Genomic DNA, 17,856 nt, shown 5'->3' with positions numbered 1-17,856 from the left:
TGAAACACATAAAACAGACAGGCTGCTCTGGTGGAAAGTTAAAGGTCCAGACCCAGCCCTCCTGATCACACTTTATTCTACCAGGCGGTCTGCAAAATGGAAGAAAACTCAAAAAACAGTTTGAAATGCATGCAAGGAGCCAAAGCACAAGGAGAGCCAAGTCCCAGGACAATCAGTAATCTACGCTCCACGCAAGCACTACTCTAAGGAAACCTACCCGGCGTCAGCCCCACTGACATTTCCCAAAGTAGCTGGACCGCAAGAGATACCCAGCTGGGTTCCGAGGCTGCTTTCTGGAGGCTGTGCGTCCATGAGTCTATTGGGGTAGGTAAACTGTCCTCTAAACACTGATAGCTCAGTTGGTAAAGAATCCGCCTGCAATGGAGGAGATCCCGGGTCAATCCCTGGGTTGGGAAGATCCCCTGGAGAAGGGAAAGGCTACCCACTCCAGTATTCTGGCCTGGAGAATTCCATGGACTGTATAGTCCATGGGGTCACAAACGGACATGACTAAGTGACTTTCACTTCACTTCAATGCCCAAACTTTGGCAAGCTAAATGCAATGGACATCTAATCTGAGGTGTCATCACTTCCCCCTCTCTAAATTCACCCCATATCCAAGTACTAATTACTTTTCTTAGCAATGTCTCTAGCTTCTGCCCATTCCTCCTTGTCCAAGAAACCCATTTCTGGCCATTCTTCTACAAACACCTACCATCTAAACTACTGCAAACTCAGTTCTCTACCTGGCCTCGGTCTTCCTTCATTCCATCCACCCCAATCTGGCCCACCAGAATCAGACCAAATCTTTAGAAAGACAACTTTAACTGGGTCCATGATTTCCTGTTGCGTTTTTATTTTTTCTGCTTTGGTTTTATTAAGGTATATTTTACCATGGCGTTCTTTGTTCAAGTAACAGATATACACTACCATGGGTGAAACAGACAGCTGGTGGGAAGCTGCTATAAAGCACAGGAACCTCAGCAGGGTGCTCGGTAACAACCTAGATGGGTGGAATGGGGGCCGGGATGGGAGAGGGGTCCACGTGCGAGGGGACACGTGTACATGTAGCTGATTCACTTCCCTGGACAGTGGAAACTAATGCAGTGTTGTAAAGCAATTATACTCCAATTAAAAAAAAAAAGTCCAATCAGAAAACCTAATACATAGAGCATCTGTGATAAAAAACAGAAGTATTCTGGTTTCACAGTGCTAAGAGGATGAACAATCTGGGCAGCCTCCACACCACCTCCCAATCCTAAGGGGTCCCACTGGACACAGAAGTTTTTTTAAATTTCTGGTTTACTCAGAAGACAAAGCTTAAATCAAATGCCTGGTAGTCCAAACATTTATAATCTTTCTGCTTATTTCCCAAGCCTCACCCAAGGGCCCTTTTTGCTGGATCCACATTAATTTATTCTCTCTCTACTCTACCCACCCCACCCAACACACCTCTCCCAAGACGTTTTCCAACTGCCATTCTTACTTTATAACTGCCCACAACCCCATTATAATAACATTGCCTTGATAAGTCCTACCTCTCTTAAAACAGACTTAAAATTTCAATTCACTCTGAAATTTCATTTATTATACCATTTAACCAGCAAGTAATAAAGCCTCTTCACCTTTTCTAGCTATTTGATTTGTTCTGAGTGGGTTTATCATTCAGTGGGAACTGGGTCTACTCCCTGTTGTGTGTGTCTACTACAGAAAGCAGCTGTGATAAAGAACAGAACTATTCTGGTTTCACAGTGCCAAGACAATGAACGAAAGGACCTGAACCCAATCTGGGCAGCCTCCACGCCACTCCCAATCCTATAGTAGTATATGGAAAGTACTAGTACTTTACATAGAGTAGTATATGGAAAGTACTACTACCTGACATATAGTAGTCATTCATTAAATATTTATAAACTTACTTCAGGTTTACAACCAAAAGCAAAAACCTTAATTTTCTTTCAAATATTCTAAAAGGTTGCCCAAACAACATGCCTTTCTTTTAAGGCAGTCAAATTAGCTTTAATGGGTTGCTCACTTTACTGCTTTTCATTTATGTTTTTCTCTGATATTTTACACCCACTTTCTCTAGCCAACTCAAAGCTTGACTTGGATAAATCAATGGAGACTGATCACATTTACTTTCCCTTTAGACCTGAGCCTACCTAACCTACCCTGATTCAAACAAAAGGATATGAATTCATTCTCCACATTTGTTTCCCATCAGAGGTCAAGTGTGGGTATCATTTCTAAATAAATCGAGCTAGAGATGAGGATGAAAATGTGTGACAGGTAGGCAAAGAGGTTAGGCAATAAAGAATCCTTGCCTGACACATGATAAAAGTTACAGAATTCTAACATCACTTGAAAAGAACACTTTCACAGGAAAGAAGGATTACTATATCAGTCTGATAAACACCACAGTTCCAGTCCCAATATCATCTGCTGTTCTTCCCAGCTGTGTTTGCTCATCACTGTGTACATAACATATGCATAGACTCAGAAAATAAACTAGCAGTCTTTCATGACCTGTCTTACAGCTCACATCTTTCTGTATCTTGAGGTTAGGGGAAGGAGTATAGTACATCTAGTTTTAACAAAGTAGAGTGACCAGCTTCCTAAGACTTTGTATTTAAAGCACAGCTTGCACCATGCTTCCCACCATGTTCACTAGGAGATGACTTCCCAATGGCTAATGTTCCGCTTGCCAAGTTAGATGTGCATCTGAAAAGCTCTCAGCAATGCTGCTCTGCTAGCTCCCTGGCACAACCCTTATGCCAGTCTTTGCAGGCACCATAATCTACCTACTTTCCTAACACCTCTCTGACCTCCTACCTGAGCGTCACCAGGTATACTCCCCACAAGGTCGAGCAGAAAGGACGTCCCAAACACTAACATTAGCTAATTTTCTCTCCTGGAGCTCCAACAGAGCTGGCCACAGCTAAACTCATCAATGGTCTAGCAACGTCTCCTCTGTCATTAGTGGCCCCATAACTCTTGATAGCTTTCTTTAAACAAACTGCCATTATATCTCCTGGTAACATTTTCCCTATTATTTCTCTGATGTAGTATTCAATTCAGTCAAGTCAGGTCTCCACAGTTCCCTGCATACATACTTTCAAGACATTCACCTTTGTGGCAAAGAACTTGAATTTGGCCTCCCACCAAATTTCAAATGCCACTGCAAAAATTTTCTACAGCCTATGAAGCAACAGTGGTTCCTGTGATTTCCATTTCTAGGGACACACGAATCTGATGTAACTCCCATGTCCTTCCTCGTAAACAGCAGAAGTTTCCACTGCCATCCTGAATGATGACAAAGGGCTTAATCAAACCAGAAGTATAAAAATGTAATAGTTCCTAAATTCCAAAGAAATCCAGCCCGGGTTCACGATTAATAACTTCACAAACTAGGACTGAGCTTTTAACAAGGCCCACTTTTTTTAAGTGCAAGCACAAAAGCAGGGTCATGGGTGGTCACTGGGCTCCCCATCACTTTTAGAAGCGACAGCAGACTGTTCCTTCAGACAACAGGTAGTTTCTTGGTCTTTTTCACTTAACATCTGATTCCCAGGCAAATGATAAGGTGCCCTTGTTGGTTTAAACAAGCTCTTACTTCCCAGGTTCTCTCCAAAAATGGTCTAAAGAGGTCATTTTCTAAATTTCCAAGTGACTTGAGTCCCAACCTTGAGACTGTGGGGTGCCAGAAAAGCCTGGTAAACACCAAGGTGAGTCTTTAATCTCTCAGTCCTGGCCCCAGGCACCAAGTTCATCTTAGGTGAGGTGAGGGGCAAGTATACAGAATGCTTTATTTGTGCAAGACCTAAAATATTTTAGTTCCTTCTCACTCTCCTCCATCATTCACCTCTGAAAGGACTGTAGTCACAACTAAAATCTCAGGCAATCATCTGAGATCCAGGATGACCAGGAGAAAAATGACAGACTCCTCCCCACACCTCTTCTTTGTAACAAACAGTGGGGAGCTGAGGACATTCTGCACTGATTCTATTTCCCAGAGATTTGCAGATTAGTAGTATTCCCCAATTCAGAAATGAAAATATAATGGGGTTTTTTTTTTCCATTTTCTTAACCATGGGAAATTCCTGAAAGCCTACTTGCAATATGCTATGTAGACCTGCATAGATGAGAGCTGGGAAGACTCGTGATCAGAGTCTGCCCACCATTTGCTCCTGAAGCTGGAGTGCACCCGAGGCTACCCAGCAAGTCAGTGACCGAACTGGTAGGGGGACCTCAGTCTGCCTATGAGGGGAAGGCACACACACGAGGCGCTTCGTTTTATAACAGAGTGCTTTATGCTACATAATCAGTTAGAAGTTCAAGATGATCCAGACTCCCTCTCCTCTTAGTTGTGACTAGGAAGTGGACCCGGCCAACCGGGAGATGCTGAGATCGAGATGGAGAGGGACCAAACTGCTTGAGATGGGCCAAGCCTCAGGGCCTAAGACCACTGGCAGAAGACTGCTCTGAAGTGCTGAGTGAGACCAACAGAGGGACAGGTCCCAAGGCCATGCACCGTGGGAAGGTGGCATTCTGATGAGAGAACAGCACTTAGTCATGGAAAAACCTGCATCAGGAGGACAAGGACACAGAGTGCGTATGCGTGCTAAGTCGCTTCAGTCGTGTCCAACTCTTTGCAACCCACTGGAGCCTGGCAGGCTCCTCCGTCCATGGGATTCTCCAGGCAAGAATACTGGAGTGGGTTGCCAAGTCCTCCTCCAGGGGATCTTCCCAACTCAGGGATCACACCTGCATCTATTATGTCTGTCTCCTGCATTGGCAGATGGGTTCTTTACCACTAGCGCCCCCTGGGAAGAAGCATACAGAGTGGCAAACATTTGGGCATATCCTAGGATATCTGCTGGCCAGGAGCCTACTCTGATTCCTAGGTTGGAGGCAAGCACAAACGTAAGGGAAACAGTGGATGCATAGATCATGACTGCTAAAGAGTACATAAAGCCCAGTATTCAGAGAATATGTCTCTATTAGAACTTGGGAACAGAGCAGGTAATTAAATTTGGGGAACATAAGGAAACCTCAGTTTTCCAAATTGGAGCAAAAGGTCAAACCAGAAGAGCAACTAAAGCTACCTTTAGAGTGATGGACCACATCTCTTTGAAATGAAGAAAGTGAAATGCTGGTTAATCATTTACTTAAAATCAGTGATGACACTGCACGTAAAAGTTAATGCCAGGCTCACAGCAGGTCTCTAATATTTGTCAGTCCTTCTACTTTCTCCCCAGATCAACAACTAGGTGGCAGCCCTCGAATGCCCAGAGCACCCTCAGAAGTAGTCTAAGCCCCGGGCGTTAAAAGATGAATGAATCCAGTGAACCACATTCCGTAAGGCACTGGGAGGTGTTCAGATGTTGGACACACGATAGGAAAGCTTTTCATCTGTACTCTCCACAGTCAACAAGAGGCCCCATTCACTCAAGTACAGATTTGTCCTAGGGACCCTGGCCAATATGAAGCCCGCAAAAACAAGCCCGCTTCATGAGTTCCATTATACAGATAATCTCCATTAGAGCTATCAAGACAGGGGGATTTTAAGTAGGTCTCTCACAGTTACTGAAAATGTTAGTGGTTCTAAGCAAGACTGATGGTTTTAAGCGTTTTCAAACAAGAGTGTCTCACCCCTTAAACCTCAACCACAGGGCATTACTTTCTCAGCGGTTCTGTATAAAAGCCTGAACATCACTTGATAAAGTATGAACATTCTGAAAAGAGTCACAGGAAGCTCTTTCCTGTTCATGTCATATAAGGTACTGAGGCTTCAACACAGAAACAATACACTAGAAGGTCATATACAAAATGATGGGGCTCTGTCTGTGAAATAAACTTTCTTCACTCATGTGACTCAGGTGACATTTCTTGAGCCAAAGTGCTTGGCTCTATACTAGAGACTATACTCACCAAGGAATATACCTAGATCTCTGAAATTATGCCAGCAACAACATGCCACAACTGGGCTTCTAACTGGAAATTACATTCTTTATAAGAATTATTCTCAGTTGTACATGTGATCACAAGTATATACAATGTTGTTATTCAAACAACCTCTTCTTTTGATTGGTGTTTCAGAAGAAACATTGCATTTGTTAATATCAAATATGCTAATGTATCACAGTGTCTGTTTTCCCTTGTATCCATTCTGAAGATATTCTGAGTTTATCTTTGAAGAGTGAGTGTATCTGGCAATTGAAGTGTGAAGCTACAAGCTACATAGCCTCTAATTGATCCAAAGCAGTGATCCTGTCTCGCCCTAGACAAATTACTATACCACAAGTCCATCCAACTGCAACTGTGGATGGAGTCAATATGAAACCCGATCCAAACTTTATAGGTCTTCCTCTACCTTAATTCTCTATGTCCAGTTTTACATGACTAGTATTGCCATTTATTTTCCTTCTGCAGGGATAAGTATTATTTTTATTATTGTTATGCATGTTAGAGTTCTTTTTAATTAATATTGAGTAACTTTTTAAACATGTCTTTCCTAGAAATGTCACTAGTAAAATGCATCCAATTTTTCTCTAATGTGGTGCTTTCCCTGTCCATAAAACTTATTTGATTAGCAGTACTATAGAAGCTAAAGCTTTTGTATGCAGGCACTCAAGCATAATTTAATCATTTTATTTAAGCATGAAAAAAATTATTCTGAAAGCCCTGTTAGGTAAAATATCCCTGATTAATTTAAACTTACATTTACAGGTATATTAAAGGTGAAATAAATCATAGAATGCCCAGTATGCAATGGAATAGTGTTAACTTTGTTATAATAGTCAGCAGTAAGTTAAAAATTGCAGTATTAGAGAATGTAAGGAATAACTATCTCAATTTAAGTAACTGCATTTAAACAGGTTACTTTAAAATAAATTTTGTTTTATGTGAAACCATTTTGTATTACAAGGATTTCCACCTATGGAAATCTCTTTCATAGTCAAACGAGATGAGGTCCTAATTGCATAATACCATTTATCTGCTGAGGATAAAAGTGCCAACAAATGAAAATGCACATTAGGCAAGAGATTGTCAGAATAGAAAATTGTCTTTTTTATTTTTTTAATTTTTTTTGTTTTTTTGTTTTTAAATAACCCACTCACATTAACAAAAGACTGCAGTAGCTTCCAAATTATAGGTTGTTATTTTTAGTGGAAGTAGTTCAATATTCATATTGGAGCAGATGTAGCAGTTTAACAAAACAGCTCTTCAAATCCTGCACAAATTGAAAACAGGAAAACTGATTGCATTTTCTCTTATCACTTTCCTTTTCTGAATTGACACTTTTGGCCTTCTGAAAATTTACACATGGCTTTCATCTCAACAGCACCTGCTGATCAAACAGAAACCTAACATTTTCATGAAAATGGTATAAAGGACTAGTTTTGTTCTAAATGTTGTAAAGAGCATCAGTTGCCTAACCTGATGACAAGAACTGTTGGGTATAAGGCATATTCATTATAGTTTTATATTTTCACTAAACTTTAAAAAATATATTAAGTCCCTTCTGGTTTTTTCCATGTTCACTTTTCATACGATTCAAATTTCTTTGACTCAAGGTCTGCCTAAAACTTAAGTTTTATTATGCAAAGACTATGCAAAATGTGTAAAAGGGTAGATTACACACAGAATACTATTTTCTCTGTCACTGCTTAGAATATATGTTTATCTATACATACTGCTTTCTATTCAGTCACATGAATGTAAAATATACACATTCTGCTTTCATATTCCACCCACAGGAAAAAGGAAAGTCAGACCCTATTTTTGAAGGGGACTTACACATGTCTTTAAACAGATACAGATTTAGCAGGTGCTTGAATATCCCCAACTGGAGAAAAATGGATGTCACCTGAGCACAAACTACCTAAATGATGCGACCAACCCATTCAATGTAAGTATCTCTGGGAAGGTAAAGGGAAAGCTTGAAAATGGGTATTATTATATGTAAAATACAACGACTGATAGCTAAGTAGCTCCCCAGATTGTCAAATAAAAGTATATCACATATTTATGTTACACCTGATTCTAAGTAAAATTAAAGATGTCCCTAAGAAATGCTCTCTGTCAGCTCACTGGCAAAAGATCTCTACCCTTCCGAAGGATGCCAGGCTGTCTATTCCCATTCTGCCTGGGTGACAAGGTAACCCCAGGCAGAAATGACATACAGTAAATATATGTGCCACTCTGGCCAGTTGGACTGTGAATTTCAGTGTTTCATCATGCTCACTGAGGCAACAGTAAACCTGAAATGTCAATATGTTCAGTCAATGGAAGTGAAATAATGGGACTCTATTGTCTTACCCAATCGATCTGCTGTCAACAAGGAAACATGCCCCCCTGCCTTTAAACAAATTTTAATTAGGCTCTTAGTTACTGGATTATATTTACCTATGAAAATAGTTATCCTGACTATGTGTAGGAAGCAAAACAATTGTTTTTCCCACTTTTACCCATTTTAAAAACCTTCTAAAGTTTATATTATAATTTTTAAACACACTCAAGAGTGTATCAAACATGTTTCAAATTAAACTGGTTGATTAAACGTTTTAAAATTATTTTCATTTTAAACCAATTCCAAGGTGGGGGGGCGGGAATTCCACGGTTTAAATTCAACATGCAAATCTACCTTACAGATTTGATTTTTGTTCCCTCTGGACCTAGTTGAAATCATACTATAAAATCAACTAATTCCACATTAAAAGTAGGTTTCATTTGCTCTTCTCACTCACCCAAGTACTACCATTAGCATCAATTCACCACCCATTCAAAACATGTCACACGGAACCAAACACAAATGATCAATTCCAAAAGCCTCAACCGATTTTGCTCAGTTTATCAATCCTACAAATAAGGGGTAAATGAAACTCTTGTTATAAGAAGGGAGACGGTGCTAAGGAGGGCAGGAGGTGGGGGTGAAAATAATATAAGGCATTCAAGCCATTCCGGTTTTCCCTTAAGTCCTACAGACTTTCAACCCAAAGAAGGGACAGTCTCACCTTAACATCAAAATAAAAAGGAACTAATCAAGTTGTTAAGCAGCTTCTTCTTTACCCCTCTTCATCCAAAGGCTTCAGCATCCCATCAATACCGTAATCCATTGTTCCCCCCCCCATCCAGTCCCCTTTAAACCTATTCAGAATGGCAAAAAAAAAAAAAAACGAAACCCAAGGAAAGATAAGGCCCTCCGGTAATCTCACCTCGGTGAGTCCTGTCTGGATAGCAGAGGTGATGGGAGATAGCAGCCAGGCCAGGGCTGATGCCTGCTCCTCACCCCACACAACAAAAGGCAGATTTCTCTTTCCTCCCTCTGCTAATCTTGAAATGTAAATTCTCTCCGCCAGCTAAGAGGAGCGACAGATAACATGGTACATCTTCACTTCTCCCGGTCTTATCGACTTCTGAATCGTTCGGGAAGGGGGAGAGGAAAAGAGAAAGGCCGCCTCCCCGCGCCCCCCTGCCTCCCGCCCCCCACCCCCCCTCCTCCCGGCCCGCCCCCCGGCCCCCGGCCCCCCCGGCCGCCGAGATTACCTTCTGGCAAAGCAGCGCAGGAGAGGCGGCCGCCGCCGCGCAGGCAGCCCCCGGACCGCGGCTTTGTATTCATTAAACACACATCGGAGCTTATCAGAAGTCAGAGGCTTGTCGGGATGGCACATTGTGTGTGAGTGAGTGTGCGGGCGCACGAGGGAGCCGAGCGGAGCCGGCGTGCATCGGGGTGATTACAATATCAGCAGGGCCCAGATGGAGGCAGGAAAATAAACAGAGGGTGCGTGTGAGACGGCGCGGGAGACGCAGGGGAAGCGGGAGAGAGAGAGAGGGGACCGGAGACGCGGGCTGCAGCGAAGGAGAGGGACCGGCGGGGCGGGGGGCAAGGGGGCGAGCGAGGCGCCCCCAGGCTGGCCGAGGCTGACCCGTCTTCCCCCCCACCCCCCACCCCCAGTCCGTCCCCACCCGGAGAGAGAGCGGGGGGAATCCGGACTAGCAAACTGCCTTTTTCCCTTGCTCCGGGGATGGCGGGGGGGGAGCTGGGATGCTAACATTCCGGGAGCTTCTGTCAAGGTCAGAGGGGCATCCAGAGCCCGCTTTTTGCAGAAGCTTAACAACGAGGCAGTCACCGGGTGACCTCCATCCGGAGAGACCCAAGTTGCCCAGCAAACCCGGGGAGTCCTCACGGGCAGCGACACAGCCCTTCCCGATCGGCCTCAAGTGGGAGTTCTCGTCCCTTTCTTGGCTGGCCCCGAGACTGGCTTCCAGCCCCCTGCCCACATCCACAGAGACGGCTGTGGGGCGGATACAAACGCTGGCATCTCCCTGGGCTTGTCAAGGTGGCCCCAGCGGCGCGGGGAGGAGACGCACTTGTGACCGGGAGCTACAGGTGACTCCCAGACACCTGCTGCACCCCCAGAAACTGTGCTGGCGGTGGGGGCTCCGGTGTGTACATCCGAGAGCCTATTTTGGAGGTGGGAATTTGAAATCGAGGCAATCAATCCCGGCTTGAGCTTGCCTCCACAGCTCTTCACCCCACCCCAGAGCCCAGAAATCAATCAGACACCAAGCCGGGAGCTAGCGCTCCTCCCAGTCCAGAGTGCCTCTTCCACCCCCATCAGGGTCTGCAGGGACGTACACCTGAGTGGTCTCCTGGGAGCCCCCTTTCCCCTTTTAAATGCACCCGTCAGCCAGCCAACGTGAACATCTGATCAGATCCTTAATGGAGTGCAAATAATGCAGCAAAGAAGGTTATTTTATTGGGGGGGGGGGGGAGTATTTGGTCATGTTGCACTTCAAGGCACTGAAGCTTGGTTAAGAAGCTCATTCAGTATGAAGGGTGAGTTTGGAATAAAGAAGCCAATAAACTCCAGAACTGTTCCTGACATACACTATGGCCCCTGCTGCAGTGAAACTTCAGACGGTAAAACAGTTTGTGCACAGGGGCTCGACAGTTTGGGGTGAGGGGAAATAAGGCTGGTGATTACAGAAAAACACCAACATCGAAGTGCAAGAGCCCTAGCAGCCGCCTCTGAGAGGAGACAAATCTGAAGACATTCAGAAAATCAGGAGAGGCAGGGGTCACAAAGAGGGGGCCACAGCTGAGCCCCCGAACCACAAGAGCAAACTGATGAAGCAAGCACTCCCCTCCAAACCACTTGCTCAAAAAGTTTTATGAGCAGTGAATCCCTGGCCCCCAAGCTCCCATCACCCCAAGAAAACAATTAAGGGAAACCTGATAGGTCAGGTAAAGTGCAAAAAGCTAGGCATTGGTGGAGGAAGGGCATGTGTGAAAAATCTTGTCATGCAATGAATGTCAGATGAAAAGGGCTCTGCCACAATCCACCAGTAAGCCAATCACGTGGAAAACCTCCGGGTATCAATGAGAAGAGGAGGTACTACTTCCCCAGAAATCTTCAAAAAGTGAGCAGGTTCAATAGTTATACCAGGGTGCAAGAACAGGGAGGAGGCCGTTTGGTAGGAAGTGTTCCCAAATCGAGTGCACTCTAAATGAGTGAAAATCTGTCATTCTTACATGTTTTAAATGTCAGATTTCTAGAGTATCATTATAGCTCTCATAAAGGGTCACCTTTCACTTTTTCTCTAGCTGCTATAGAAAACTGTATTCAGGATAACCAGGCGAAACCATATATACCTGCCCCTTTAATACATCTTAGTTAGATCAGTTTGGATAAAGACTACAGACACACGTTTATTAATCCAATGCAAGTCTAGGAAGTAAAAAATACAACTTACAAATGCCAACTGATTTTTCCATTACATGTGCTTTGAAAAAATGCTATTTATAAAACAAACAAAGCCCTACTACTTCCACAGAAAAGGCTTACATTTCTCTTTAAAAAGCATCCAGACACTGAAGGTATGAAGAAAACTGCACAAAAGCTTATCTGCCAATGTTCTTGTTTTGTGAAGGCATACTATTTCTATTACTACCTTGTTTGTTCACTGACTTTTGGCTCACAGTTACAGAAAAGATCAACCAATTCTCAAATGGGAGGAATCCATGACTTTCTTCCAAAGCAAACACTTTGCTGCAAAGCTTTCAATTTAGAAAAAAGCAATATAATAATCAAGAAGTACAATCATAGAATAAGTGTACAACAGGAAGTGGTTTCTATAATCACAGCTGTCTTAAAGGCCAGGCTGGAGACTAGAAATCTTAATTTCAACTAGTTCTTCTCTTAATAATAGGTTACCTTCCTATAAAAGCAAGAAGTCCATCTGTCTCAAGCAGATAAGTTTTGAAGCATTAATTCAGATAAAAATCTAGCATTTTCTTTGAGTATGTGAATTCTAGTGTGCTATAATGTGAGAATTCCAACATATGACCATTATGGCATAATATCTCATTGCTCAGCTTGTCATTATTTCATTTGTAATTCTTATGTTAATTATGTTCATAATTACTATAAACAGATGTGGTAGAGATTCATGTGACCTTTTATTGCAGAATGAATTCCTCACTCATTTTGCTTTAATTTCTCATGTATGTGAAACTGAAATGCAAAAAAAAAAAGCTTTCTAATTTCCTAATGTTTTATATGTATAAGTTAAAACCTACCTTCTACTTCATCTGCATTTCAAAATACTAGAATATTCTTAACATTTAAGCTGCTTTCCAGCACATTTTAAAATTGCACACGGAATCTCACTGCTGCTTACTAAAGTGTAGCTATGGATGCCAAACAAAGACTAGCATCCGTGTCTAAGTTGTTTGTCTTCCTTTTTTTTTTTAATATCAGAGGTTAATGCAGCAGAATTGTGCTTCAAAACCAAGTGCCTAGCAGCTACATAGCCATTTATTCACTCCTAACTCAACCATCACCCTCTTTACATAAAACACATTTACAATAAAATCAGTATGGATTTCATTAGCTGAAAACCTCCTCGAATTTCATTTCTTTGGCCCTAATCTATAATTAGTGTGGACAGACAGGTGCAAACCCTTCTCTTCTACAGATGGCTACTGGAAATGGTGCAAAGTAGCTCCTTCTGTTTAAACAACACAGAGATAACCTGCTCTGTCTTATCACTTACAATTACCTCCATTAAACTGAACTAATGTTTGCTTTAATAAAATGTCCACTGTTCTTTAAACATTATTTAGGAACTCTTATATTAATGGCTGTAAAAAAGTGAAGCTGGAGCGTGTCTCTTTAGATAATAAAAAATAACTTATTCTGGATGAAATGTTCTCACTGATGGATAATATTCTAAGGTTCACAAAGGTATTTTAGTTGACTTAACATTTGTCAGTTATTTTGCATAAAAGGGTCAAATATGGTATTTTTAAAAGGCACCTTGGTGACAAATTATTTAACAAGTAAAGAAATTTAGAACTATGAAATGTTTAATTTATTATAGATTTTAACTTATGGTTGAACTCCTAAAATCCCAGATTGTTTTCAAAGGGTATTTTATGTTAACCTAATTTCATGTATTTGTTTAACTTCTGATGGATTCTGAAAGTTGTACGAAGGCATCATTTTAAGGCACATTTTAAAAATTAACCATGCATGCTAGTGCACTCTGTAAGCACATGGTTAAAAATAACACCATTTCATACTAAATAACATCTATAAAGACAGAGATCACTTCTCCCTGCTTCTGCTATCAATAAAGTCTGTGAATCACTAGATGATGAATAAGGTGTCCATAAAACAAAGAACTTTTAAATGTCCAAACATCAACAAATAGCTTTTCTCACTGAACTTACATAACTTACAGTAATAAGACTCCAGTAAAATGCAACTGAATCTTTTTTTTCACATGCAAATCCTGCAGGTGCCAATTTTTGAGACTGCTTTGCTATGAAGGGCTATGCTGCCTGCATAAAACCTCAGTAAAGAAGGGTTTGCATTCAGCGCCTGTCAGCTGATGTTCATATCAAAGAAGTGAGAAACAGGATTTGACAGTGAAGAATGTCCTAACCTGACAACCACTGACCAGCATTCCTATTGGAAGCATTTCTTTCTCGTGATCCCTTTTCAATGTTGGGAAAAAAGAAAAGTTTTTTTTTTTTTTTAACAATAAAATAAGCTTCTATTTTTATAATAAAATAAATGATAATGGCCCCTTACATTTGTGTACTTCTTTACTATTTATGAAGTGTTCTTTCATCTGCAAATATTTATACTAACACCCTGGATGGAAGAATTCATCATTAACATCTAGCATCAAGAACAATATTTTACTTTTCTTCAGAAAGGGAAAATTGTAAAAATATAAAGCTGCAATTTTGTAGCTGCAATATGTACTGTCCTACCTTTTCCAGCAGCTTGCAACTTGATAGGGCAGTTTGCATTGTACTACAAGAAGAATGTATCTTATTAGGAAAGCCCTTTTATGGATCATATTTAAATCAAATTATTAGCAGATATTAGTGAACCACAGAGACTAAAGCTATAAAGGAAAATAGCATTTCAAAGATTTCTGGTCTGCTTTGAGCTGTCCAAACATTAAAGGAAAAAATACACCATTTTTTCTACTTCTTTTATTAGATACGAACTGGACACTGGAGATACTCCATACTCAAACTCTCCCACTCAGTATTTAGCTTTTCAAATAAAGTGACTGCTGTCTAAATGGTTTACAAAAAATTATGAATGCTTACACAAAGTCTTCTAACATAAAGTTCTTCTCTTAGTATGATCGCAGATAAAGTCAGCTTTTATACACCCAGAATGAGCCTGATTCCTTGATTATTTAGTGGAAATTCTTTCTTTTGAAAGAATAAGCCAAAGAAATGCTAAATACAGTATAGATAAAGCAATGTTAGACTTCAACTTCCTCAATATCCTTCCTGGCTGCAAAAGATGCCTAGGTCAAACACTGGGTGAGGCTGTCAGCCGTCCCTTTAAAAATAACCACCCATAAAAAGAAAGAAAAGAAAATGAAAATCAGACTGTCCCATGCATGCTACCTGAAAGCCCCTACAATGTTAAAACTAGAACTGACATGAAGAATAAACAATGGGGAAAGATCCAGAGAATTATGAATTTGCTTCTCTTTGTACACATCACATCTGACATAAGCATCTGAGTTTGGGCCAGGATGGTTTAAGAAACAATTGTTTGTTCACCCTTTCTAAGGAACTGTAATGACAGGAGTGACTGGTCACAACAGAATGCTCACATGGTCAAAGCAAAAGACTGCAAAAAACTAAAGAAGGCCCAGGACACTACCGGTTTATCACTGAAAAGCTGATCAATTTGTATTCTAGCGGGTGTGGACTCACTGGGCACAGACCCAGTTTCACTCCCGTTCTGTGCAAAGGGAGGGTTATGACAATAAAAGACACTGAATGCGCTTAAAAATGGTACATGTTTTAAAGGGGGGCGGGGGGGGACCTGTAAAACAGATTTCAGTTCACACAGAAGGTAGAAAGAGAAAACGCCTTGGTCAGCAACCCAACCTTTACCAGGGGATAAATCAATTTGCAGCAGCTGTGGACAGCCATTTATATCAAGGCCCTGGGCAGATTAATTAAAGGGAGCGAAGTTAAAAATTCAAGGGGGCCTGGAATGACATGAAGCACGCACGTTGGTCTGGAGTGGCCTGCCCCCCCCCCCCCCAACTCCTGACCTTCACTCCCCGGCCCTGGACTCTGGGACTGGTCTTCTGGAGCTCCTCCGCGGGGGACACTGGCGATTCCTTAAAGTGACACTCTGGTGCCAGGCTGAGGCGGGTTTGGCTTTGAGATGCCCAGATCTTGAAGAATAGCTATGCTCAAAAGATTTCAACCGCCAGGACGCTTTGCAAGGAATAAGGAAAACAGGGCTCCAAGGGCTCCCCAGCCAAATCCTCCAAACTTGAAAAGCGCGCGGGGGGGTGGGGGGTGGGGGATGGGGCTATTTTTAGTAACAGTCTGGGTTCACATCCTACTTCCTGGAATCTGTACTCAAAACTTTTCCAAGGATTGACTGCCCTTACCCCACCCCAACCTCCATAGAAAGTTTCAAAAAAACAAACAAAACGGATGTAAGCGCCTTGTACCCACCGAACTGTCTTTCCTTAGGGGGGTCCTGGCCAGCGTCAGATCCGCCCAGGGAGAGGGGTCTGGGTGCACCGATCACCCCAACCCTTTCAGTCCCCCAAAGAGAGCGCCGGGGCCGAGTAAACGAATTGCATCCGCGGGACGCAGCTCCCCGTCCGGGCTCCTCCAGGCGGGGGCTCGGCTGCCCAGCACAGGGCTCCCCACTCTGAAGAGGAGACGGGAGCCCCCATCGAGGCTGCGCAGGGAACCCCCAAAGGGCCGGGGCGCCGGAGCCCCGGAGCCCCCGGCGCGCGGAGGTCTGGGCCGCAGGGACGCTGCCCACTCAGCCGGGACGGCAAAGCCCCAAGCCCGTCGCGGATGGCAGACTCGGATCGGGAGACCCCGACTGGAGTTCGGGATCGGGGGACTTGGCCCGATCTCCGGGGGCTTCCCACCCGATCACCCCGCGAGCCCAAGAAGACGACCAGGGCGAGTTCGCAGGGTGGCCACAAAGCGCCCGGGGACCGCTCTAAGGACCCCGACCGCAGTCGCCACCGGGGCTCAAAACTTAAGATTCCTTCTCCTCTCCTGATCCCAGAGCTAAGTTTTCCACCATCAAAAGCAGACTTTGCAGTTTAAAAAAATATTTAAAAAAATAAAGGTGAGGGTCTAGGGCCACCTGCCACCCTCACCCTGGGTACCTTGCCCGGGGGTTCGGTCGGGGGCGGGTGGTGGGAATAAGTATGATCTTCCAGCTCTCATATCGTCATGATGGAGAGAAAAGAAAACGGGGGGCAGCAGGGCGGAGAATCCGAGAGTGAAACGGCACCCCCGGCTGCCCCGTGAAGTTCAGTGTCACCGCAGCCGGCAGCGACTCGCGAGGCTCTTCTTCGCCCCGGTGCGTGGCTCTACCCTAGTTCAGCGACGGGGACAGCCCGGAGCCTCCCGGCCGAACAACCCAAACGAAGGGGACGGTCATCAGAATGAGAATTAATAACAACCAGGGCACCCCCCACCCCGGTGTCCCCAGTCCCCGCCGCCCGCGGGCACTTACACTGCACAGGGCCGGAGAGTCCCACCATCCGCCACCCGCTCCGAGGTGCCAGGAGAACTTGCCGTCTTCTCCGCCGGCCCGCCGGGCGAGGGGCCGAGGGCGCGGCGCCTCTCCTGGCCCCCGAAGGGCCGGCGCGTCCAGGACCGCGGGCTCGCGCGCGCGCTCGCTGCGAGGCCGCCGGGCGCCGGTCACCGCGAGCCGCGGGGCGAGGAGCCCGGGGGTCGGGGCCGCCGGCCAGACGCCGCCTCCACGCGGAGCAGCCCCGGACGCGCGGCGCGCCGCTCCTCCCTCCCTGCCTCCCGCCCCTTCCCTGCGGTCGCCGCGGCGGCAGACGAATGGGATGCGGGGCGCGGGGAAGCGCCCCCGTCCCGGGCGGCGTCTGCGTCGGCCTCGCGCGCCCTCGCTCACTCTCGAGGAAGGCGACGCGCGCGGGGCGGCGGGGCGGCCGCCGGGCAGCGGGGGCGCCGCGCGCTGGGCGCCGAGAGCGCGCGCGCCCGCGCCCGGGGCGCCGCGGCCGCTCCCCGGGGCCGGGAGGAGGGCCCGCGGCAGCGCGGGGGGCGCGGGGGGCGCGGGCGGCGGGCGGGGGAGGCGGGGGACATCGGTGCCGTGCGGGGTCACGGGGTCAAGTGTAAGTTAACAATGGGCTGGCCCGGCCGGCCGGGGCGCGCGGGCGCGCGGGCCGCCTGTCTCCTGGCCTCGCCCTCTCCCGGGCAGGCTGGACTTGGGGCCGGCTCCCTAGTGATGCTTTCCCGGGGCCCCGGGCGCCCTGCAGTAACCCAAGACGACCACTTTCCCCGGCCAT

At 45.0% G+C, this 17,856-nt stretch overlaps 1 protein-coding gene across 4 annotated transcripts in view; it reads right to left on the bottom strand.

Moving 5' to 3' along the window:
• RUNX1T1 (RUNX1 partner transcriptional co-repressor 1) overlaps positions 1 to 17,439 on the bottom strand; it is a 149,641-nt gene extending 132,202 nt beyond the window's left edge. Inside the window, exons 1-2 of one of the 4 annotated variants that reach the window (XM_070477411.1) lie at positions 9,550 to 9,640; positions 9,219 to 9,362 (exon numbers count right to left, since the gene is read on the bottom strand). Coding sequence is in view for 1 of the 4 variants with exons in the window: in XM_070477415.1 (XP_070333516.1) it covers positions 17,055 to 17,082 (28 nt within the window). In the remaining 3 variants the exon portion in view is untranslated. Of the gene's footprint in view, positions 1 to 9,218; positions 9,419 to 9,549; positions 9,641 to 17,054 lie in introns of those variants that run through there. The other 3 variants (XM_070477413.1, XM_070477415.1, XM_070477412.1) reach the window with 3 other exon arrangements.
• Between the last annotated feature and the right edge of the window lie 417 nt (positions 17,440 to 17,856).

Source organism: Odocoileus virginianus, chromosome 15 (genome assembly GCF_023699985.2).
Source record: "Odocoileus virginianus isolate 20LAN1187 ecotype Illinois chromosome 15, Ovbor_1.2, whole genome shotgun sequence".
In the NCBI taxonomy this organism is placed as follows: Eukaryota; Metazoa; Chordata; class Mammalia; order Artiodactyla; family Cervidae; genus Odocoileus; species Odocoileus virginianus.
This window is presented reverse-complemented; position numbering and strand designations above follow the sequence as displayed.